Genomic DNA, 24,118 nt, shown 5'->3' with positions numbered 1-24,118 from the left:
CTGATGGGCGCCCTTTGTCTGCAGAGGACAGAGAAGAAAATCTGCTTGTTAGTTGCAGAGAAGACGACAGATTCAGGGTTTACCTGCAGAGAATGCAGTGTGAGCAGAGTTTCTGGAGGTGGCTAGACTCAAAGCTCTGGAAACACAGACATGCAGGGTAAAAGGCAGAGGGATTTGGTTGAGATATGTGAAAAAGGTCAATTGGATTTGTGCTGGAGGTCCTCTTGAAATAGCTCAGAGGGACCACAGATGCCGTGCATTCATGACCACCGTGCAGCGATGCACTGGCAGGATGACTTCTGTGTCTCATCGCTGAAATTATGGGTCAAGCAGAGAGCGCAGCTGGCAAAGAAGTGACCCTTCAGAACATCCAGGAGCTGTACCGCAGGTTTGCCAGCGAATGTCCAAGTGGGAACCTGCACTTCCACGAGTTCCGGAGGATCTTTGGGGTCAGCAGCAGCTCCACACAGGAGAGTGCTTACATGAAGATTGTGTTCCAGTCCTTTGATACAAACAAGGTAGAGTGTGAAGCTGGCCGGATCCCGGCGAGAACCCTCAGCATCAGCTGTGATGTTTCCCTTTCAGGATGGTAAAATAGACTTCATGGAGTATGTGGCTGCTGTGAACCTGATTCTTCGAGGGAAGCTGGAGGACAAACTGAAATGGTCTTTCAAAGTGTACGACAGAGATGGAAATGGCAGCCTGAGCAGGCAGGAGGTCGGTCATGTTGTTCATGTGAGTATTTCCACTGACACACTCAGATCTGTTACTCTTCCTGTAAGCTTCCAAGGAGTGTTTAGATGAATTACTGGCCAGACTAAAGTCCTGGATGAGCACACATTCAGATAATCTCTTACACTTTACACTCTGCAAATGCGAGAACTCTCTGTCCTCTTATACAGTGAGGACACCTGCGCTTTGGTAATAAACCTAAATGTTTGTTCATTTGTGATTCCAAGTCCAGACTTCAGCACCGGTGAACAAACTCCGTGTGTTTTTCATACATTTAACACCATTGATGTCATTTTCTGGCATCTCTTAACTGACTTCACGCTAAATAGTGTATTTGAAACAAGTTTACTGTCTGTGTTAAAATATTTTTAACACAACATTTAGATTCTACTGAGCCCGTGTCCTGACATTAAGATATAAAAATATATCTTGTTCCCACAGATTAATATCTTGTTCCCACAGGTTATTATGTCGTTCGCACGAAATACTATTCCGTTCCCACAAGATATTATTGCGTTCCCTCAAAAAACTATTCCGTTCCCTCGAAATGATTAACTCGTGCGAACGCAATAATTATGTCGTTCGAACGCAATAATTAATCCGTTCGAACGCAGTAATTATTCACGTCATAAGTCATACACGCGGATATGCTCTCTGTACGCCGGCAAAACTAAGCCGCTTTCAGCGGTAACTTCCGTGTCTCTGTGACCCATATTCGTTCAAAAAAGGAACATGAAAAACAAAAATGATCACTTTATTACTGTCTCAATGAATATAAGAAAAATATCAAAAGATTTATGATAACTAGGCTGCTTTGTCATACGATAGCTCCTGCAAGGCTACTACTAGCGCCGCTGCAGAGCTCTTTGATGTATGCCGGCATTTGGGCAACTGGCTGGTCTGTTGTCAGACAGCTGATATTGTAGTTTAGGGTCGAATAGGAATAATAATATTCAGGACTTGTCTTTTATTAACTTTAGCAGTCAGTTGCTTTACATTTGAAGGCTATTAGGATACATGCTAACTGACTAGCCGATCATTGATCCTGTTATTAATTTACGTCATAGATTTACAGCAGATACCTTCACATTTCTGTCTGTGTGTGTCTCATTACATTGCATTGAAGACACGGAGGATGTTTAGAGAACAGATTTATTTATTTCAAAAAGCACAAAGCATCCATCGTATTCACGTTCATTGTCTCGATGACAATCTGAAAAATATCATATTAAGCTGGCTGCTTCGCCGAAAGCACTTACCTTTAGCTTGTAGCATAACAACAATGGCAGTACGTCACGTTTCCCAGAATGCTTTGCGGCCAACCATTGATCTTGTTGTTAAACCTTGGTCACAGGGACACGGTGATTGGCCAATGATTGGCAGGAAAGCATTCTGGGAAACGTGACGTACTGCCATTGTTGTTATGCTACAAGCTAAAGGTAAGTGCTTTAGGCGAAGCAGCCAGCTTAATATGATATTTTTTAGATTTTCATCGAGACAATAACAGATCAACCATTCTTGCTTTTATTTTTACCCTTATTGAATGCTCACAGAGACACGGAAGTAGAGGCAGGAAGCGGCTTTTGCAGCAAGATGACTGAGGCGTACCAGATGATGTGAACGTGAATACGATGGATGCTTCTGTGCTTTTTGAAATAAATAAATCTGTTCTCTAAACATCCTGCGTGTCTTCAATGCAATGTAATGAGACACACACAGACAGAAATGTGAAGGTATCTGCTGTAAATCTATGACGTAAATTAATAACAGGATCAATGATCGGCTAGTCAGTTAGCATGTATCCTAATAGCCTTCAAATGTAAAGCAACTGACTGCTAAAGTTAATAAAAGACAAGTCCTGAATATTATTATTCCTATTCGACCCTAAACTACAATATCAGCTGTCTGACAACAGACCAGCCAGTTGCCCAAACGCCGGCATACATCAGAGAGCTCTGCGGCGGAGCTAGTAGTAGCCTTGCAGGAGCTATCGTATGACAAAGCAGCCTAGTTATCATAAATCTTTTGATATTTTTCTTATATTCATTGAGACAGTAATAAAGTGATCATTTTTGTTTTTCATGTTCCTTTTTTGAACGAATATGGGTCACAGAGACACGGAAGTTACCGCTGAAAGCGGCTTAGTTTTGCCGGCGTACAGAGAGCATATCCGCGTTTATGACTTATGACCTGAATAATTACTGCGTTCGAACGGATTAATTATTGCGTTCGAACGACATAATTATTGCGTTCGCACGAGTTAATCATTTCGAGGGATCGGAATAGTTTTTTGAGGGAACGCAATAATATCTTGTGGGAACGGAATAGTATTTCGTGCGAACGACATAATAACCTGTGGGAACAAGATATTAATCTGTGGGAACAAGATATATTTTTATATCTTAATGTCAGGACACGGGCTCCGTAAGATTCACAAATTTAATGGATTCAATGTGTCATGTGCTGCTCTCTCTCTCTCTCTCTCTCTCTCTCTCTCTCTCTCTCTCTCTCTCTCTCTCTCTCTCTCTCTCTCTTTACATTTATTTATTTATTTAACGTGAAGTTTGTCAAAAACAGTTCAAATATTTACTTGTTAATTAGTGGGAGAAAAAAATCAGTGTACAGTGCCATATAAGCAAAATAAGTTAGCATAAGCAAATTTGTTTTATATACATTATTAATCCTTATTTTTATTCATTTTTCAATTTTCTGATCACGATTACCATAAAAAATTAAGTTTAGTATATCTTATCTATGTATATGTCGTTTCTTTGTCTTCTAAAGTTATTTTTTTCTTTGATTTCTGGAAATAAACAGATTCCAAATCCAAACATGTTGACTTTAAATCCATTTGATCAACTTCATTCTATGAAAGTAAATCTGCAGGTACAGTGGAGGAAATAAGTCTTTGCTGGTTTTGTAGGTTTTCCCACTTGAGAAGAAACTGACCGTCTGTCGTCCTAACTTTAGGTTCATTTTGAACAGTGAGAGAAAATAACAAAGACATTAAGAAATCCACTTTAAACAATTTATATACGTTTATTTGCGTTTTATGGAGGGAAATAAGTATTTGTTCCCTCTTGCCAGAAAGACATTGTAGTTTGTGGTCAAACCCTTATAGTCAGCACAGAGGTTTCTTGTAGTTGATGAGCAGGTTTCTCCTCAAATCAAATGTCTCTAAATCACTCAGGTTTGGTGGCTGTTGCTTAGCAACTCTGAGCTTCAGCCCTCCCCATAGGTTTTCTATAGGATTGAGGTCCAGAGACTGGCTGGACCACTCCATGACCTTCATCTGCTTCTTCTGCCTCCGTTCCTTGGTTGTCTTTGCTGAGGGTTTTTGGTCGTGATCCTGCTGGAAGACCCACCCACCACCCATTTAAACCTCCGGGTGGAGGGAAGGAGGTTCTTACTCAGGAATAGACGGTACATGGCTCCGCCCATCCTCCCGTCCACACAGTCAAGTAACCCTATACCCTGGATTGAAGGTCATCTACTTGTATTTTGTCCCAGTTACAACAAAAACGTTGTCTCCTTAACCTGGAGATGTCAAGCTCCACATCTCCTTCTCGACGCGGCATCGATTTCTTTTTTTTTGTTGCTCAGTAGTGATTCTACGAGCAGTTTGACGTGTGGTTTAAACAGAATAGGTGTGGCACTTTACCCAGGCCTTATAACCAACCAAAGACTTGGGAAATCCTGGCTCTTCCAGATTCCTCTGTTTTGGACCGGCTCACTAAAAACAACTCTTTGCTTTATTCAACTTATTATTCAACAATATAAGATCATGCATTAAATGAATCACCACTGCACAGAACGTGTCATAAGTATATAATATGTATGTTATTATTTATTCCTTTCAGATGAACGAAACCAGCATTTACAATTGAACCTTCTTTAAACCATCTTGAAGAAAATTAACACCACAAACCACAAAATAAAATAAAAGTTAAAATGTGCAGGCCAAAAAAAAAACAACAAGACTTTGATTCACTCTAAAGATTGAATTTAGAATGACCAAATGTTTCAGTTTAGAGGAGCTGATCTGGTTTCTGGATCTGACCGGTTCTGGAGAAGATTCTCTCAGGTATCTGTACAGGTTGGTTGAGGGGCTGACTTTATGTGGAATTATTGTCCTGCAGACTCTTATCAATAAAAGTCAATTAGTTCCACATTTTTCTTCTGTTCCCAGTACCGTCACTCATTTTCTTCACATTTTTGTGGTGCTGTAGTTTCTTGCTTCGATTTGGCCATCACCACCTTAACCGCCAGCTTGTTTCTGATGGTTCTGTAGTCCAGTCCGGTCTGGTTCAGGTCTACAATCGTCTCCCTTGAATCCACTGAAAGCTCTTTAGAGTTTCCATGTTGGAGAGTTTGGAGTCTGATTGATGGACTGATTCTGTGGACAGGTGTCTTCTCTACAGGTGATCAGTCCAAACAGGTGTCTTCTCTACAGGAGTCTAACGTGTGAACCAGAAATCTTAATGGTTACAAGAGGTCAAATACTTCACTGTAGAATAGAATTAAAGCTTTCCTGACTAAAAACGTCTTGAGTTGGGATTTAAAACACTTTGACGGAGCGACAATGGGAGGGAGTCCCAAAGATGGGGAGCAACTGCTTGAAAGGAGAGATCTCCTCCAGTCTCAAAGCCAGTGTTTGGGATGCCTAAGAGATGTTGGAAGACTTCAAGGATCGGGCCAAAGAGTATAGGGTTAAAAGGTCAGAGAAGCACATCCGGGTTTGACCATGCAAGACTCTAAAAACCAAAAGTAAAAATTTGGAATTTGACAGGCAACCAATGTAGAGCAGACAACAGAGGAGTGTCTGTTTACTGCTTCCAGGTGAAGGCCCTGTAACTCATTAAAACTGCGCTTTGAATCTTCCTTGAGAGGAAGAATGAATGAAACTCCTGTGAAATGCTCTGAACGGCAACAGACAGCTGAAATATGTGAAAGTTTGGGTAAATTTAACAGAAAAATATTAACCCTTTTTAACTACCCAACCAAAACAAAATCTGTTTTTTTTTCTGGTGCTTGTCGCCTTGGGGAAGTAACACACACACACACACACACACACACAATGTTTTCTAAATGTGCTCTGCTGTTTGGCTGAGCAGGCAGTAGAAAGGTTGAAATGTGTCACTGGAAGTCCCACTGCAGGTCCAAACGTCTGTCATCAATGTGAACGTGAACCTCATCAGTGGATTTCTTTCCCTCCAGATTATCAACAACATAAAGAAACACGAGGATCCAAACCTTACAGAAAGTGCAGATGACATCTGTGACAGAATGTTTCAACTGCTGGACAAGAACAGAGACAGTAGGTCAACCGTTTTAAGGAAAGCTTGGAAACTTGAATAGAATAGATGTTTATTGTCACAAGCACAGCTTACGAAATGTCAACTCCAACAAAATCAGACTTCCGTAAAGAAATTCAAGCTTGTAACAATTAAAGTTGTTTTCCTCAAACTCTCCACTTCTTATGGACCTTTATTCTGTTTATTTCACACATTTGAAAAGGAATTATTTGAATCACTGGATGAAGACCTACACATGAACAGGGCACAGCCCAGCGGTCTACAACCACGACCTTGTGTTTTTAATTCACATTCCTCTACCAAACCCACACTGTGCTTTTCTGTTCACTTTTTTTCTCCATGTTCACCTTCCAGGTCAGATTTCTTTGGAAGAATTTATTGAGGGAGCAGAGAAAGACCCGTGGCTGATGGAGCACCTCAGAATGGACATCAGGCCCACCGAATGGTTCGTCAGGCATCACTCCTGAGCAGCAGACAGTAGTGATCCTCTGCCTCCTTTCCAACGTCCCACCTTTTTTTTTATAAAGACACATGCATTGTTGTGGTTCCGAATCTGAAAAGGCATTGTAGAGGTTTTTAATGGAGGACACTGGGGCTTTGAAGCCCTGTGATGGACTGGTCCAGGGTGTACCCCGCCTTCACTCTTCTGTAGCTCTCCAGCAGCTCCTTGACCCCAAACAGGAGTATAGTGGGTCTGAAGAAGATGGAGCAGTTTAGTTACCTGACACCTTAGTCTTTTTAGGTGTAGATGACATGGAGATCTGATCTGGGGCCAGAACCTTCCTAAAGCCTTGCACAGCAACCAGTCCCACATCAGAGGCACATTCCTGCAGCAACCAGCTGCTGAAGGTCCTGATTCCTCTCTGGGGACTGTCAGCAGCACCACTGGCTGGCTGGCTGGGAAACTGGTTTTAGATGTCCACACCTCCTGTTTGCATCTTCCACAGTCTCTTCTGGGTAAAGTTAAACTTTAATACGAATTGCCAGTTATCTCTTTTGTTGACCCTCTTCCTTTCTCTTTACCCAAATGAAGCATCAATGACCCGCCCTGATGTGACATTCAGATTCTATCTGTACATCTGCATGCCTTTATTGAAAGGTGGGGGCTTCCATGCCAGCAAATGTAAACTTCACTGAACGCCGGCTCTGTCAGCTGTTTGAAGAGACGGGAAAAGTTCAGCTGCTGCTGAAAAAATCCCCCAAAAGTTTCTCTTCATGTCTTTGTTGTTTTTTACGGATGACTGTACAACTTTTTCAATAACTGTCAAAATGTTGACACATGTTGGATGTTCTGTAGCAGAAAGTCCGGTATGAGCCCATTGACTGTATATGAGAACTGGACTGAGGGACCCCTCCACCCAGGCGTTCCAAACAGGAAGTAAACAGATATTACTCGCTACTACTAACCATTCTTAATTTGCTGCCTTTTTCTTGACATGTTCTCGCCAATCCAATTTTTTTAGATTTTTGTAATTTGTTGTTCAGTTGTAAACTAGGGATGGGTACCGAGCCCCGGTATTGAACGAGCCCCGGGCAACATTCTTCAAGACCGCAGTATCGTTAAGATCTGACCTCAACGGTTCTGCTGTCGGCACTGGAGAAGTTGCTTTTTTTGTGTCCCACAAAATATAAATGTTATCTGCCATATTTGACTCACCAAGTCAGTCAATTTTCCTTTAATTAATGATGATATTAATTTAGCTATTCTCACTGAAGAGGAGAGGTCTGTCTGGCTATTTGCCTGCAGGATTGTTGTTCAGAAAGCATGCGGCGCTGGAGCGCCCCGACTACTTTCGTGTCAACCTGCTGCCATCATGACCGTATTCTGCGCTCTCTGTGTAGGACACACTGAGGAGCGCAGGGGGAAAACAACTCTCAGCTGCAGAGGATGTGAACAGGTGAACAGGTAGAGAGGAAAAGCAGGTAGAGAGGCGGGGAGATGGAAACAGCGTCAGATTTCGATGCAGCTTTCAATGCGGGAGTTGAAGCAGAGACTTTCTCTGGGATGATCTTATGAACTCAAACATTTATTTAATTTGTTTTATATTTACATCATGACAACAATATGTCAAAACATTGCTGTTTATTTTTCTTTAAATAACTTTTTTCATGTATTTTACTTTTCAAGTTGGAAAATGTATAAAGTAAAATGTTTTGTTAATAAAAACAGTGTTGCATTATGAAGAAATAATGTTCTTAATTTGTTATTTATTGTCCTCAAAAAGTACCGATAATAGTATCGTTAAAATACCTGATTAATAAGCAGTATCAATAAGACTAGTAGTAGTACCGTTAAGACCTTAACGATACCCATCCCTATTGTAAACTGACCAATCAGATGCCTCAGTAAAAGTCGGTGGAGCCTGCTGAGCCCCACGTCCAACATTCAAAATGATTGACAGATTCTTCTGAGACGGTTCCAAGCGGTAAGGGTGTGGCCGTCCAACAAGCTCACTCCTGACTGGTGAGAGTGGTTGCCTTAGAAACTCAGCCTGACTCACAAGCATTCCAAGGACGCCGCACAGGTCTACCACAAGAGATAACCGTCACACCCCCACCTCCACCTTTGTACCCACGTACTCCACCCTCCACGTGCCAACAATAACAATCAGCCTTGGGTACAGTTAAAATCCATGCTGTCGATGCTGCAATCTGCATCTTGACTGAACATGCAGTGGTGGACAAAATAGTTGGTACCCCTCAGTTAAAGAAAGAAAGTCCACAATGTTCACTGAAATGACTTGAAACGTTCAAAAGTAACAATAAATTAAAATGTATTGAAAATTAAAAACTAAAAATCAGCCATTACTTTAGAGTTGTTGATTGACAGAATTATTTAAAAAAAAAACTAATGAAATAGGGCTGGACAAAAATGATGGTACCTCCATAAAAGACTGAGAACTAATTGCCCAGGGGGTCATGATGAACTAAGGTATGTCCTTTAATTGACATCACAGCTGTTTTCAAACCCAGAATCAGTCAGTCTGCCTATTTAAAGGGAGACAAATAGTCACATTACTGTTTGGTGAAAAGGTGTGAACCACACTGAACATGGACAGCAGAAAGCCAAGGAGAGGATTGTCCCTGGATATTAGAAACAAAATTATAGACAAACATTGTAAAGGTAAAGGCTATAAAACCGTCTCTAAGCAGCTTGAAGTTCCTGTGACCACAGTGGAACATATTATTCAGAAGTTCAAGACCCACAGGACAGTAGCCAACCTCCCTGGACGATGGAAGAGGAACATTGATGACAAATTGAGGAGACGGATAGTTGGAACTGTATCCAAAGAGCCCAGAACAACCTCCAAAGACATTAAAGGTGAACTCCTAGATCAAGGTACATCAGTGTCAGATCGCACCATTCGTGGTTGTTTGAGCCAGAGTGGACTTCATGTGAGACGACCAAGGAGGACACCACTGTTGAAAGGAAATCGTGAAAAAGCCAGACTGGAATTTGCAAAAATGCATGTTGACAAGCCGCAAAGCTTCTGGGAAAATGTCCTTTGGATAGATGAGACAAAACTGGAGCTTTTTGGTAAGGCACATCAGCTCTATGTTGGTTGACTCAAAAATAAAGCATACAACCAAAAGAACACTGTCCCTACTGTGAAACATGGAGGAGGCTCAGTTCTGTTTTGGGGCTGCTTTGCTGCATCTGCCACAGGGTGTCTTGAAGTTGTCAAGGTCAAATGAAATTTCCAGATTATCAAGGCATTCTGGATAGAAATGTGCTGCCTAGTGTCAGAAAGCTTGGTCTCAGTCTCAGGTCATGGGTCTTCCAACAGGACAACCATCCAAAACACACAGCCAAAACCCCCCAAGAATGGCTCAGATAAAAAGTGTTGGACTATTCTGAAGTGGCCTCTATGAGCCCAGATCTGAATCCCATTGAACATCAGTGGAAGGAGCTGAAACATGCCATTTGGAGAAGACACCTGTCAAACCTGAGACAACTGGAGCAGTTTGCTCATGAGGAGGGGGCCAAAATACCTGTGGACAGGTGCAGAAGGCTCATTGACAAATACAGAAACCGTTTCATTGCAGTGATTGCCTCAAAAGGTTGTGCAACAAAATATTAAGTTATGGGTACCATCATTTTTGTCCGGCCCTATTTCATTAGTTTGACTGATTCTGGGTTTGAAAACAGCTGTGATGTCAATTAAAGGACATATCTTAGTTCATCATGACCCCCTGGGCAATTAGTTCTCAGTCTTTTATGGAGGTACCATCATTTTTGTCCAGCCCTATTTCATTAGTTAATTTTTTTAAATAATTCTGTTAATGAACAACTCAAAAGTAATGGCTGATTTTTAGTTTTTAATTTTCAATACATTTTAATTTATTGTTACTTTTGAACGTTTCAAGTCCTTTCAGTGAACATTGTGGACTTTCTTTCTTTAACTGAGGGGTACCAACAATTTTGTCCACCACTGTAAATATGTGGGAATAACATTAGCCTTTATTTTGTCTGGACACGACTGGAAACATGAATTCACGTGATTGTTCAGACGGTTTCTCAGGACTGAGCGGCATTTCTGCATTCAAAGCCGCCTTCGTTAGCTCACACGCGGTCCAAGAGCCGCTTCTCTGTTTGGAGACCCGGTTCTACCGCGAGACCCGGTTCTCCTGAGTCCACCAGCCGGCTCACAAAGAGCGGCCGGATGGACTGCGGTCCGAAGCCTCCTCCGGATCCACACCGTAACAAAGCACCCTCCCTTGCCTGCAAACATGAAGGTACGAGTCCGGCTGCTCTGCTCAGAGATGTGGTTCGCAGCCAGCCGGTCGGTCCTGTTTGCGCTCCAAAGCTTTCTCCGGACCCCACACCGTCTAAGCATTACGTAAAACCAGAGCAGTACTGACCCAGGATTGGAATAAACTGTTTACATGCACCACAATCGGATCAACAATCGGCATAACCCACCTATCCATTCTGAAAGAAATTTTGATCTGAATGAGTCTGATCAAGGCAGAGTATTCAGAACGGCGTGTTTACATGACGCATGTTTACTCTGATCAGGCGTTTATTCTGATTACTTTTTTTGATCTCACGATCAATAGCTCAATAGCTCCCAAATAGCTCCCTCAATAGCTCCCAAAGTTCCGAGATTGGGGCTAATGTGCAGTGCATCTTAACCATGAAATAAAACTTCTGGTGGCGTAGCATTGCTTAGGTTACACCAAAAAACAAGACATGGCGCCAGATTCACCAAAATAGCCGCTAAGTCGCTAGAGGTTTTACTCGCCAGAGACGGGCAAAAGTCACTAAATCTAGCGACAAAGTCTCTAAATTGACAACATTGGATGCTGGCGGTATCATGTACGGGCAGATACCCAACCTGGCTCTTATTAACATTTTCCACTATTGTTTGACTCTACCATTAGCTCAACATGGAAGTTCAAAAGATATTGAAACATGCACACATGTCTGCGTACCTTGTGTTCAGGTTTGCTACCACAAGGAATATCAACATAAAATACACATGGCAACATTTTCGGGCATGAAGTGTGCAAATGGCAAGCATTTCCTGGGCCTAACAGTGACCCAAGTAGACAGCTAGTAGAAGCTAAACGTACTTTCTATGAGAAGTACTTTCGCTCCTGCACAGTATTGTGTGCAGACAATACGACATGGTCCTTGGAGTACATCGAAGCTGTCATTGCGACACTTGAAAGCAGGTTTCACAAAAGCTGTCAAACATTTTGGACGTGGGGACCAGCAGGCTCTATCTAATTTTATTGAGGCCTCTAATTGGTCAGTTTATAACTTGAATAACTAGAAATACAAAAAAAATCTATCATGAAAAAACGAGGATTGTCAGGAAGATGTAAAAAATAGGTATCAGTCAATAACGGTCATTCTAAGCAATATGTTTCTTTCTCTATAGAAGTCTGTGGGATTTTGGCTTTTTGGAGCCAGCAGTGACTTCCTGTTTGTAACGCCGGGGGGAAGGGTCACTCAGTCAAGTTCTCGTATAATGCTCTCCCCTCACAAAGGCGCCATAGCACACACCCCAAAAGTGACAAAACCTTTTGAATTTAGAGTAACGACTTATAAAATTTGCGAATCTAAAAGCATTTACACTACTGAAATATGGATTTTATCAAATACATAAAACTGTTGAAGAATGCCTTTGTTGAATAAAAAAAGTCACTCAAGAGTAAAGAGCTGTTCTGGATGTGATTGTACTCGAGTTATCTTTGGCATTGTGAGATTTTCTCTTCTCATAGAGAGGTTAGTGGTGATTTTTCTAAAGAGGGTCATTTTGCTCTGAACTTTGGCACAGGGGCCAGGTGGGGGCTCTGGCTAAAGGAAGGTGTTCTCCTCTGAGGAGCTCAGTTGTGCTCCTTTTCGTAATCAAACAAAAAGAACTTGGATTTGACTTATGATGAATTTAAAAATAAACACTTTTTAATAGGTTGGAGCATGCTCAGCTTTCCCTTTTGAGGAGTCCTGTCCTTGGTAGAGGTCCTTGTGCATTTTCAAGATGTCCTCCATGTCTTTCATGCGTGTGACGATCTGAGGAAACACACAGTTAACCTGAGTCTTCACTACTGCTCTGGATCCTTCATTCACGTACCTGATCTAGTTGTTTTTCTGTGTCATTTATGTTTATGCCTTTCTCTTCAACGACGCCCCCTAATGTTTCAAAGAGGTTGAGTGTTATCATCTTGATCTGGCACAGCTCCAGGGTTTTCTTTGCAGCCGTGTCCTGAATATGGCCCCACTTCATTTCCTGTGTGAAGACAGAACAGCTGAGCCTCCTCGAGATGACGTCCGGATGGTCCGGACAATGAAACATGTGAAAAGGTGGGTTTTACCCAAACTTCAGCTTGGGAGCGGATCTCTTCTATCTCTGTGTGGAGCTGGTAGAGCTGGCCATTCATTGTCTGACGCAGCAGCTTCTGCTTCTCCTGCACCTTTGACAGCTCTTTTCTCTGCTGATCCGTTTCCTCCTGCACCTGTTTTTCCTTCTCCACGAGTTTCTCTGTGAGGTGGAGCTGATCTTCGATGTACCAAGCCAGCTGATCCACATCTTCAAACTGCAAAACACAAACCAGGACTCAGCTGGCTTCCCTCTGAAGGTCAGGATCAGATGAAGAACAGCATGTTTCCATCCATCCATCTTCCTCCGCTTATCCGGGAACGGGCCGCGGATAAGTGGCAGCAGTCTAAGAAGAGATGCACAGACTTCCCTCGCCCCAGCCACTTCCTCCAGCTTTTCTGGGGGGACCCCCGAGGCGTTCGTTTCCCAGGCCAGCCGACATACAGTCTCTCCAACGTGTCCTGGTTCTTTCCCGGGGGCCTCCGCCAAGTGGGACATGCCCGAAACACCTTTCCAGGGAGGCGTCCAGGAGGCATCCGGACTAGATGCCCGAGCTACCTGAACTGGCTCCTTTAGATGTGGATGAGAAGCGGTTCTACTCCGAGCTCTCCACGGGTGACCGAGCTTCTCACCCTGACTCTAAGGGAGCACCCAGCCACCCCAAAGAGGAAGCTCATTTCAGCTGCTTGTTCTCGGGACCTCATTCTTTCGGTCATGACCTATAGCTCGTGACCATAGGTGAGTGTTGGAACGAAGATCGACTGGTAAATTGAGAGCTTTGCTTTTTGGCTCAGCTCTCTTTTCACCACAACAGACCGGTACAGCGACTGCATTACTGCGGACGCTGCTCCGATTCGCTTGTCAATCTCACGCTCCAGTCTTTCCTCACTCGTGAACAAGACCCCCAGATATTTAAACTCCTCCACCTGGGACTTTCCACCCACCAAGAGATGGCAAACTACCTTTCTCCGGTCGAGAACCATGGCCTCAGATTTAGCTGTGCTAACCCTTATCTCAGCAGCTTCACACTCAGCCGCAAACCACCCCAATGCACCGCTGAAGGTCCTGGCCTGATGAAACCAACGGGACAGCATCATCTGCAAAAAGCAGAGAGGAAATCCTGTGGCCCCCAAACCAGACCCCCTCCGGCCCCTGGCTGCACCTGAACCGGTGATGAAGGACAGCCCTGCCGGAGTCCAACATGTTTTCGGGAACAGGTCTGACTTACTGCCGGACTTACTATGCGACTTACTATGGGAACCTTACTCCGGTCATACAGAGACCGGACAACCCTCAGTAAGACTCCTTGGACCCCATACTCCCAGAGCACCTTCCACAGGATACCACGGGGGACGTGGTCGAACGCCTTCCCCAAATCCACAAAACAAATATGGACTGGATGAGCGAACACCAACTATTCCTCCAGCACCCTGAAGAGGGTGTAGAGCTGGTCCACTGTTCCACAACCAGGACGGAAACCGCACTGTTGTTCCTGAATCTGAGGTTCGACTATCAGAGACTTCAGCTTGGGTAATAGACCGCCTTACCCCAAAGTCCTCATTCTCTACTTCTTCAAAAGAAGGCGTGTCAGTGGGATTGAGGAGATCCTCGAAGTATTCCTTCCACCGCCCGACAATGTCCCCAGTCGAAGTCAACAGCCCCCCACCTGCACTGAAAACGGTGCCTGTAGAGAACTGCTTTCCCCTCCTGAGGTGCCAGATGGTTTGCAAGAATTTCTTCAAGGCCAACCGATAGTCCTTCTCCATGGCCTCACCGAACCCCTCCCAGGACCGAGTTTTTGCCTCCGCAACAGTCCGGGCCGCAGCTCGCTTAGACTGCCGATACCTGTCAGCTGCCTCTGGAGTCTCACAAGACAGCCAGGCCTGGTAGGACTCTTTCTTCAGCTTGACGGCATCCCTTACTTCCGGTGTCCACCACCGGGTTCTGGGGTTACCGCTGCGACAGGCACCAGAGACCTTGCGACCACAGCTCCGAGCAGCAGCAGAGACAATGGAAGTGGGAAAACATGGTCCACTCGGACTGAATGTCCCCAACCTCCCTCAGTACCTGTTTTGAAGTTCTCCCGGATGTGGGAGTTAAAGACTTTCCGAACGGAGGGCTCAGCCAGATGTTCCCAGAAGACCCTCGCAGTACGTTTGGGTCTTACAAGTCTTTCTGGCGTCCTTCCCCGCCAGCGAATCCAACTCACCACCAGTTAGTGATCGGTGGACAGCTCTGCCCCTCTCTTTACCTGAGTGTCCAAGACACAGGGCCGAAGGTCACCTGAAACAACTACAAAGTCGATCATTTACCTCCTGCCCAGGGTTTCCTGATGCTACGTGTATTGATGGACACCCTTGTGCTCGAACATGGTGTTCATTATGGACAAACTATGACGAGCACAGAAGTCCAATAACAAAACACCACTAGGGTTCAGATCAGAAGGGCCATTCCTACCAATCACGCCCCTCCTAGTGCCACTGTCATTGCCCACGTGGGCATTGAAGTCTCCCAGGAGGACAATGGAGTCCCCCGTTGGGGCACTTTCCAGTACCCCTTGAGAGACACCAAGAAGCTCGGGTGCCCCCCAACCCGGAGGCGGAGGGACATGACCCTCTCGTCCACCGGGGTAAACTCCAACACTTGGCGGCTGAGCTGGGGGCTCACGAGTAACCCGACACCAGCCCCCCGCCTCTCACCTTGAGCAACTCCAGAGTGGTACAGAGTCCAACCTCTCTCTAAGGACTGAGTTTCAGAGCCCAGGCTATGTGTGGAGGTGAGCTCGACTATATCTAGACGGTATCTCTCAACCTCTCGCACCACTTCAGGCTCCTTCCCTCCCAGAGAGGTGACGTTCCATGTCCCAAAAGCCAAGTTCCATAACAGGGGTTTGGGCCGCCGAGGCACCCACCCTCGACTGCCACCCAAATCACATTGCACCGGCCCCTTTTGAGGTCTCCTACGGGTGGTGGCCCCATGGGAGAGTGGTCCCACAGCATGTTTCCATTTCAGCAAATGTTCTGGGGTAGCACTCAAGAGAAACAGTTCAACTTTTGAGCTCTGATGTGGAGGATGGAGGAGATCCACATCAGAGGGGCAGGACAGATACCCATCCTGATTAGTAGTTCAGAGCAGTGGTCCCCAACCCCTGGGCCGCGGACCGGTACCGGTCCGTGGGTTACCTAATACCGGGCCGCAGGAAGAAAGAAATACATAGGCTAACTTAAGTTATTTCTGTTTTGTTTATTCTCTGCTACTGAAGAAAGTTTTAGTATGGAAAAGCACTGGACTCTGTTCACCACATCCGTCTGTCATGACATGACTTTAAGTAGCTGCTAAGTTAGTAGCCCAAAACTAAAAAGCTAATAAAAACAAAAGAATTTTACGCATTTAGGAAGGTTCCTCGGGGAGAACGGAGTCCGTGAGAGTCCGTAATAATGTGTGCACAAATGATTCGGCTGTTATCTCATAGGCATTCTGTCAGCATTTCTCAAAATCACCTCTTATTCAATCTCCTTCTGTGATGACATTTCCAGTGGCAGTACATTTTCCTTCAGAATGGTTAACCCGACTGATGTGGAACAGGTCATAAATGAGCTCTCCTCCAGCAGTAGCGCTGGACCAGATGGCATTAAAGCAAAGTGTATTAAACTTGCTTCCTATGTGCTTTGTTTTCCCTTGGCTACTCTTTTAAATCTCTCTTTTAGCACGTCTGAAGTTCCCTTGGCTTGGAAAAGTGCAAAGGTTATACCTCTTCACAAAGGAGGGAATTCTAATGACATGTGCAATTATAGACCAAACTCAATCATCAACAGTATTGTCAAAGTCTATGAAAAAAAATCTTTTCAACCAACTTTCGGAATACGTAACACTTAATAATATATTATCTCTTTTCCAATCCGGTTTTGGAAAGCACTTCTCTACTACTTCAGCCTTGTTAAAATTTAGCAATGATATTTTCTCTGGTTTTGATTATTTATTTATCAATCTTACCAAAGCTTTTGTTTTGTTATTGGACAAACGTCATTCCATTGGCCTTGATAGATCCTCTCTGCTTTGGCTCAACTCATACCTTCATCATCGTCAGCAGTGTGTGCTTTTTAATGGCAGCTATTCCAACTTTCTAAGCGTAGACAAAGGCGTTCCACAAGGTTCCTCACTTGGTCCCCTTTTATTTTCAATTTTTTATTAATGACCTTCCTACTAAATGCACTTACAGCAAGATTTAATTCTATGCTGATAATACTGTCATTTACTCATCTAAATCTGATATTATTGACACTCAGCACTCAATTCAACATTATTTTAATTCTGTACAATTGTGGTTACAATCTAATAAGCTTCTACTCAACAAATCTAAATCCTATTTCATGTTGTTCCAAAAAAGATTACGTCCTGTAGCTGCAAATGTATGAGGTTCCATTTGTGCCAAAAATCTGTTTTTGTGTCCACTGTCTATGTCTTTGGTCGTCTCACTTTGTCGTCAGGACTTAGCAACCGTTGCTACTGTCGATAGCTACTGTCGATAGCTACTGTCGTTAGCTACTGTCGATAGCTATTGTCGTTAGCTACTGTCGTTAGCTACGGTGTTTGCTACTGTCGTTAGCTACGACGTTTCCCCGTGTTTTGTCATTAGATGTTCTCGTTTTTCAAATTTTGCCAAAGTCGTCAGAAAAGTCCTTTGTAAGGCCGGTAAATTTTTTCCTGTACTACCACGGAACGAAAAAGAAATGTTTATCAAAGCAGACGTCAGGGTTAACCATGACAACACGTTTTTAAGATGAACTTTATTTTGATATTCCCTCAAACGCGTATTGCCAGAAAGGGGGGGGGGGGGGGGCATGCATACAACGCTTGAAACGAAAACACAGTGGCACATTACCGCCACCACCTGATCTGGAGGCGAACTACTTCTATTTAACGCGGAGAATGACACATAATAAATATGAACATTTTACGAAGACTATTTATGAATGTGCTGTGTTCTGATCATGAAAAACGTGGTTGATTTATTAATAATAAAATTACAAACACATTGGTGTTGATTTAATGTATTTGTTCAGAAATAAACCCTCAAGTCATTAGTCCATGGCAATATTTATTTTTTTGCCGCTGAACGATTTACGGGGGCCTTGCAAGGAGGCCTTTAAAATATCTTTGATGAGTTACCTTCTCAAATTTTAGTGGGTCGAGTCACTAATTATGAATATAACAGTCGAAAACTGACTGGTTTTTGAGCTTTTCTTTTTAATCTATTTATGTGACCATGAGATGGCGCACTCGGGACCACATAAGGCTCTTATTAGCCCATCTGATCCTCGTTTATCCATCAGATTTGTAACAACATATTTTATAAAGATCAGTCATTTTTCAAAATAATTTGAAATAATAGTTTCATCACAAGATTAAATTAAAGCCATACTCTAAATAACTTTAAACGGGAACGTGAAACCGTTGTACGCTGCACCCCCCCCCCCCTTTCTGGCAGTGCGCGTTTGCAGGATTGTCAATAAAGGTTTTTTTTTTTTTAAAGTGTTTTGTTCCGTGATAATACGGGAAACAATTTATCGACCGTACAAAAGACTTCTCTGACGACCTTTGCAAAATTTGAAATACAGCAAGATCTAAGGACACGACATGGTGAAAGAACGTAGCAAACGACACTAGCAACGGTTGCTAAGGATCTTCCTGACGACACGTGAAACGACGTAGCAAACGACACTAGCAACGGTTGCTAAGGATCTTCCTGACGACATGGTGAGACGACGTAGCAAACGACACTAGCAACGGTTGCTAAGGATTTTCCTGACGCCGTAGTTAGACGACATGGGATAAGGACAATGACAAAGATAAAGTTTAAGGATAAAGCAGGCATATACATCACAAAGTTAATACAAAGTAATAATCAAGGAATCATGGGCATGCAGAAGATATTGCTTAGTAATACATAGACATGAACCAATGTAAAATGAACTCGTTCAATAGACATAGACAATGAGCCCAAAGCATAGACAGTGGACGCAAAAACACGATCAGTAGACATAGACAATGGACCAAAGACATAACAGTAGAAGCAAAAACACATTTTGATATTTTTGGCACAAATGGAACCTCATAGACAATGAGCCCAAAGCATAGACAGTGGACGCAAAAACACGATCAGTAGACATAGACAATGGACCAAAGACATAACAGTAGACGCAAAAACACATTTTGATATTTTTGGCACAAATGGAACCTCATACAAATGAAGTAAATTTAACTTACATGGACATGTCACATATTTCAGCAATAAAAAAATTCAAATACCTTGGTTTGTGGCTTGACTCCTCACTCTCTTTTAGTGCTCATATACAGTCCATTGTCCATACAATTTCTTATCGTTTAAAATTTATCTATCAATCAATTGTTTTAGTCTCTCGGTCAGGAAGAAAATTATCTCACAACTGATTATCCCGACTTTAGATTATGGTGACATAATATATCAAAACACCACTCTCACTAACTTCCAACCACTGAATGTTGTTTATAACAGCTTGTGTAGGTTTATTCTCCATTTACTCACCACTGTCTAATGTATTAGCAACTGTCCTGGCTTCCTCTATCCTCCCGACGTCAACTTCATTGGCTATTGTACATCTTCAAATGTATTAACCTCAGTTACCCAGAATATTTCAAACAATATCTAATTCCTTTTCAGTCTTCTGATAATTTACGTCATGCAGATCAAATCTTTTTTGTTGTTCCAAGAGTCAAAAAGGAAATCGGAAAATATTCATTTTATTACAAAGCACCCTCTGACTGGAACAATCTTCCTCCATCTATTCGTTCTTTAACCTCATTCTTTGCATTTAAAAATCCCTGTTTAGAAAATCTTCAACAGTCATGTACCTGTTTTTGATTGAATTTGATTTCTTTCCTGCTTTTTATTTCCTTACCTTTAAACTAACTGCTACGAGGTGCAATAAATGTCTGTGCTTGTGTGTGTGTGTGTGTGTGTGTGCCTGCTCGTTGCCTTGTATGTTTTGACATGTAAAGTTTGCTCAACTGTATCTGTCGGTATTTGCTTGTTTGTTGTATGTCAAGGACCCCCTTGAAAACGAGATGACACATCTCAAGGGGCTTGTCCTACAAACAAATAAATTGGAAAGTTCTGACTTTAAAGTCGTAATTTAAAAAAAAAAAGTGTTTCTAAACTCAACCTAAAACTCTGTTGTCTGTTGCTGCTGTTTTTCTTCTTGAATGATCCCGTTTGATTCTGAGTTTTTCCATAAGGGTAACAGCCATTACCTTGGCTAGTCTGCACACTCCCTGCAGCATGTCTGCATACACGGACATCTCTTGCTTTTGACGCTGTAGCTTCTGTTTGGTCTCGATCGCTCTGGCTTTCTCCTCCTTCAGACTCTGGATCTCCCTCTCACCCCTCGCTCTCTGCTCTTCAAACAGCTCCTGAGCTTTCTGCGCGGATGTGTTTGGATCCTCGTCCTGAGAACAAGCAAGCGGTTTCCTTTCACTTCACTCTCCGAAGTGTCCTCAAAGGGAATCACTGACTTCCTCACCTTCAGAAGTGAATCCAAGCTTCCTCGCAGCTGAACCGCGTCATCAATTTTGCTCCTCAACATGTCAGATTGCCGCTGCAGCTCCTCCAACAACTGCAACAAGCAGACCAATAAAGAGTGTTCTGGTTGATAGAAACGCCACGCTGATGATTTGTGGCATGCATGGTGGTCCTTCACACCAAGAGGACGAAGAAACCCAGGAATTATTAGAAAATTCTACAAAGTTCAGTTTATCTACAAAAGATGCTGCTCAGAATTACCTGTGTTCTATTGTTTTGTAAAATGATGCCTTCAACCTCTAAGACCTGCATCGTTCACAGATAAAAGTGCTGAATTTAATGTCGTTTTAGATGTGGAGATTACAGAGAAAATAGGCAGTAATAGATGTATTAAAAATCTAATTTCTTTTTCGGTTCCTGCTGCAAAGTATTTTTGGTTTCCACCAAGGGTGACTTAAATTGGGAGAAGGCTAACACCACTCTACATAAACGCTGTATAAATAATGAAAATAAAAGACGTTTCATTTAAATGTTTTCACATCAAGGTTATCCAGTTAAAGATAAACTAAGTGGATTTAAAATAAACATAGAAAACTCTTGAGTTTTGTTTTTTCTTTGCCAAGGACATTCCACGTTCACAAGTGTAAACGGTTGACAAACTAGTTTTAATTTAGTCCATCTGGTGTGGACATAACTCTACAAAACAATAGAACACAAGTGAAATAGAAAGGCTTTAAGAACATTTCATCTATTTAAAAAACGGCATATTTTTTAACGATTTGTTCCTATTCTATGTTCAGTAAGATACTGTAACCTCTGGCTTGTAAATGTTGATTGTTGCACAGCAAAGTGTATTGTCCTTGGTCATTGGTCGTGACTGCGCATGCGCATCACGCACCTGCTTTTTCCCGTCGTAAATCTTTTGCAGTTCTGTTGCTTCTCGTCGCAGTTTGAAAAGCTTCACGTACTCCGTCGCGTAGGCCAGGTCCTCGGCCGAGTCCTCCACCTGGACGTGCGCGCCCCTGTCAACAGAAGAACAGTCAGATGCGGCGGACTGGCCCACGTCACACCAGAGGGGGGGGGGGACTGACTGTGGCTCCTGGGGGCCTCCCTTCGAAGTCATCTGTTTGCAGGTTTAGCAGTTCATCCGCGACAGTCCTTCCTTCAGTTTCACTCCGACTCCGCTTTAATCACTTCTTTTGGAAACTTCAGGAGCGACCCGTTTTTTCCGGAGTTGGTCGTTTCCATGGCAACACGTTCCTCCTATTTAAAGACACACAGACGTCCTGCAAATCAGAACTGGAAAAAAAATAAAAATGAAAAGTGGAAAAAAGCTCATAACCCCCTGTCCTGTTTATGCCAGCCAGCTAAGATTCACTGACAGTCAAGTTTTGCATAGTTTTTAAAATGCAGAATCTTTATTCCCCATCCCACCCATATATTTTTCTTTTTATTTAAAGGGGAAATAAAATGACTAAAAACGAGCAGGAATATATAAAACACCGTTTCGGATTATGATGGTCTTTGTAAATCGATGTAAGGCAAAATTTGCGTCTCTCCATTAAAAAAACTACATCAAAATTAAAGCCATCAAAAATGAATGGGAGTCCAGCTGTAGCTTCTTCCGGCCTCACCTCACAGACAGATTTGTGGTCAAAAGCTTGTTGTTAATAACAAAGTTAAATATAAAACCTTTTATAGATTTAATTCAACAAACCAATGCATCCAGAGATTGCACAAAAATCCAGCTGTAGCCTCCGTGTTGGAGAAAAATGTATTATTATTAATACTAATAACCCAAATTTTGTTAACCCAGATCGGACACTATTTTATTCTTTACTCCCTTTGTGATCATCTAGAAAAATTGATGTACAACTTATTGCTCCATGTTCTTTACTGTTTGTCATTTCTATGTTTTAAATAAAGATTTTTTATACGATACTTTTGTGCCGCAAATGAGAAATGTAATTATTCTGTATTTTACAAAACCAATGACTATTGGTCATTAATAACATTTAAAATTTAATTGTTTGGTAAAAATGTGTTGTTAACAATGAGTGAAAATTCAGGTAAAATGTTTTTCAAAAATGTCAAAAACATTTTAAATCAATTTACCTCTGAAGATAAAAAAGAAAAAAAGTGTATGTTTTGCTGTATGTATGTATGTATGTATGTTTTAAATTAATTGTTTACCCGGTCAATGGTTCATTCCCAGGACGCATCCATTCTGGCGAACGGGAGTGTAATGCGCAGGCGCAGTCTCTCCAGGCGTCTGTTGACATGCCTGTCCAATTTGCTTCGTCGGCTGAACTAAAATGTGATTTTGCAGGATTTTTTCCAAAACGCGGTGGTGCCGGTGGATTACTCATGATCTGGTGAACAGGTAGAACCCTAAAATTAAACCTTTTTCTCCGGGCAGGTGTTGCGTGACACAGCAGACTGTTTGGGTGGACCAGCAGCAGGTCAGTCACTGCTAGCTAACAACTTAGCATTCGGGTTCAGAACTGATAGCTAAACACTTTAGCCTTAAATTCTGTTCAGCTCGGAGCAGTGAGTGGGATGCTCCCCTCAGTGTCCAGAGCCTCTTTTTTTGGCAGCTTTTGTATTTCAAACGCTGCGGGATGCTGGGTGATGTCCTGCGTGGAGATTCAAGCTAATGTAGCGTGTGCTCAGCACCATGTTTACTTCTGACGAGTTGGATTCCTGCTGGTCTGTCAGAGGTGGTGTTCACACACAGTATGTGGTCAAGACTCGCTGGAGCCGTTTTCTGACGGTTCATGCGCGTTTGGCTGAAGTGCCCTGTTGTTGTTGGAGAAACAAGTGTTGTCACCCTGGCTGTTGTTAACTGAAGCCGCTTTGTGGTCTCGTCAAGGGATTGAAGTTTAATGAAGCCATCGAGGCTTGTCGGACAGGGTTGTCCGCAGCAAGAACCGGTTCGACCTGCTTGTTCTCCTGCGTCACGTGGGCGAGGTGAGCGGTTCAGCAGCTGATCGTGGAGCCTGGCAGTGTCATGACACCAGGCCTCAGATCCGGACTGAAGCTGCATGTTGGCTCTGTGGATAAAGGCTGATTGAACCCCCCCAAAACAAAAAACAACAACCAGAGCTGCTGTTGTGACCGATGGTTTGGTTTTTATCCCAGGACTGGCTTGATTACATGGCTTGATTTAGGTCAGGGGTGTCAAATCCCAGTCCTGGAGGGCCAGTGTCCTGCTTGTTTTTCAGACATCCTTACTACACCTGATGTGGATTATCTGGATCAGGTCTGAAACCAGCAGGACAGGAGGGAAAAGAAGCAGGAAACTGGCCCTTAAGGACTGGGATTACATAGTTTTCTACACAGACCTCCAACAGTCTGATTGTGATAACTAGACTTGTAGTCTTGCTTGTTTTCTTAGTAGTCATCTTAGTGCTGATTAAGTAGATCAGGCCTCTTCATTCCGTTGGAATCTGGTCCCCATCCAGTAAATCAGCTTCAAAATGGAGCAGGGTGGCAAATCTAGAATCTAGAATCTAGAGTCCCTTCCTCACACCTAGAGCCCCCCCCCCCCCCCACAACACACATCATCGCTCCCATTTTGCTGCAAGTCTACACGTTTCTAAAAGTTCAAAAAGAAGAAACTCTACCCCCCCCCCCCCTTGCTTCTTTAGATCTTTGTCCTCCCATTACCTCTCTGCCCGACTTTC

The 24,118-nt window shown here is 43.0% G+C and overlaps 3 protein-coding genes across 6 annotated transcripts in view; 2 read left to right on the top strand and 1 right to left on the bottom strand.

The window, feature by feature from the left end:
* Positions 1-24: 24 nt before the first annotated feature.
* On the top strand, positions 25-7,626 carry LOC101158587 (guanylyl cyclase-activating protein 2). The gene is made up of 4 exons (XM_004066768.4): positions 25-518; positions 586-735; positions 5,950-6,049; positions 6,402-7,626. The coding sequence occupies exons 1-4, from the start codon at positions 321-323 to the stop codon at positions 6,512-6,514; spliced, it is 561 nt and encodes a 186-aa protein (XP_004066816.1). The 5' UTR covers positions 25-320; the 3' UTR covers positions 6,515-7,626.
* Positions 7,627-12,437: 4,811 nt separating this feature from the next.
* On the bottom strand, positions 12,438-22,701 carry LOC101156635 (coiled-coil domain-containing protein 42 like-2). The gene is made up of 8 exons (XM_004066760.2): positions 22,626-22,701; positions 21,524-21,695; positions 21,331-21,454; positions 20,434-20,526; positions 20,165-20,359; positions 12,870-13,091; positions 12,629-12,784; positions 12,438-12,567 (listed from the first exon to the last, which is right to left on the bottom strand). The coding sequence occupies exons 2-8, from the start codon at positions 21,553-21,555 to the stop codon at positions 12,460-12,462; spliced, it is 930 nt and encodes a 309-aa protein (XP_004066808.1). The 5' UTR covers positions 21,556-21,695; positions 22,626-22,701; the 3' UTR covers positions 12,438-12,459.
* LOC101158337 (golgin subfamily B member 1) overlaps positions 22,696-24,118 on the top strand; it is a 39,907-nt gene continuing 38,484 nt past the window's right edge. For 3 of the 4 annotated variants that reach the window (XM_023950533.1, XM_023950538.1, XM_023950520.1), the window contains exon 1: positions 22,696-22,815. The gene's annotated coding sequence lies outside the window, so the exon portion shown is untranslated. The remainder of the gene's footprint in view (positions 22,816-24,118) is intronic. The other variant, XM_023950526.1, reaches the window with a different exon arrangement.

This window comes from Oryzias latipes, chromosome 3 (genome assembly GCF_002234675.1).
Source record: "Oryzias latipes chromosome 3, ASM223467v1".
In the NCBI taxonomy this organism is placed as follows: Eukaryota; Metazoa; Chordata; class Actinopteri; order Beloniformes; family Adrianichthyidae; genus Oryzias; species Oryzias latipes.
Note: the sequence above shows the minus strand (reverse complement) of the source record. Positions and strands in the feature narration are given on the sequence as shown.

Excerpts from the sequence above, each read along its gene's own strand:
- LOC101158587 (XM_004066768.4), top strand. The coding sequence starts at position 321 with ATGGGTCAAGCAGAGAGCGCAGCTGGCAAAGAAGTGACCCTTCAGAAC. Across the intron at positions 736-5,949 it reads AGGTCGGTCATGTTGTTCAT|ATTATCAACAACATAAAGAA; the intron begins GTGAGTATTTCC and ends CTTTCCCTCCAG. Across the intron at positions 6,050-6,401 it reads GCTGGACAAGAACAGAGACA|GTCAGATTTCTTTGGAAGAA; the intron begins GTAGGTCAACCG and ends TTCACCTTCCAG.
- LOC101156635 (XM_004066760.2), bottom strand. The coding sequence starts at position 21,555 with ATGACTTCGAAGGGAGGCCCCCAGGAGCCACA. Across the intron at positions 21,455-21,523 it reads GGAGGCCCCCAGGAGCCACA|GGGCGCGCACGTCCAGGTGG; the intron begins GTCAGTCCCCCC and ends TTCTGTTGACAG. Across the intron at positions 20,527-21,330 it reads TTTACGACGGGAAAAAGCAG|TTGTTGGAGGAGCTGCAGCG; the intron begins GTGCGTGATGCG and ends TGCTTGTTGCAG.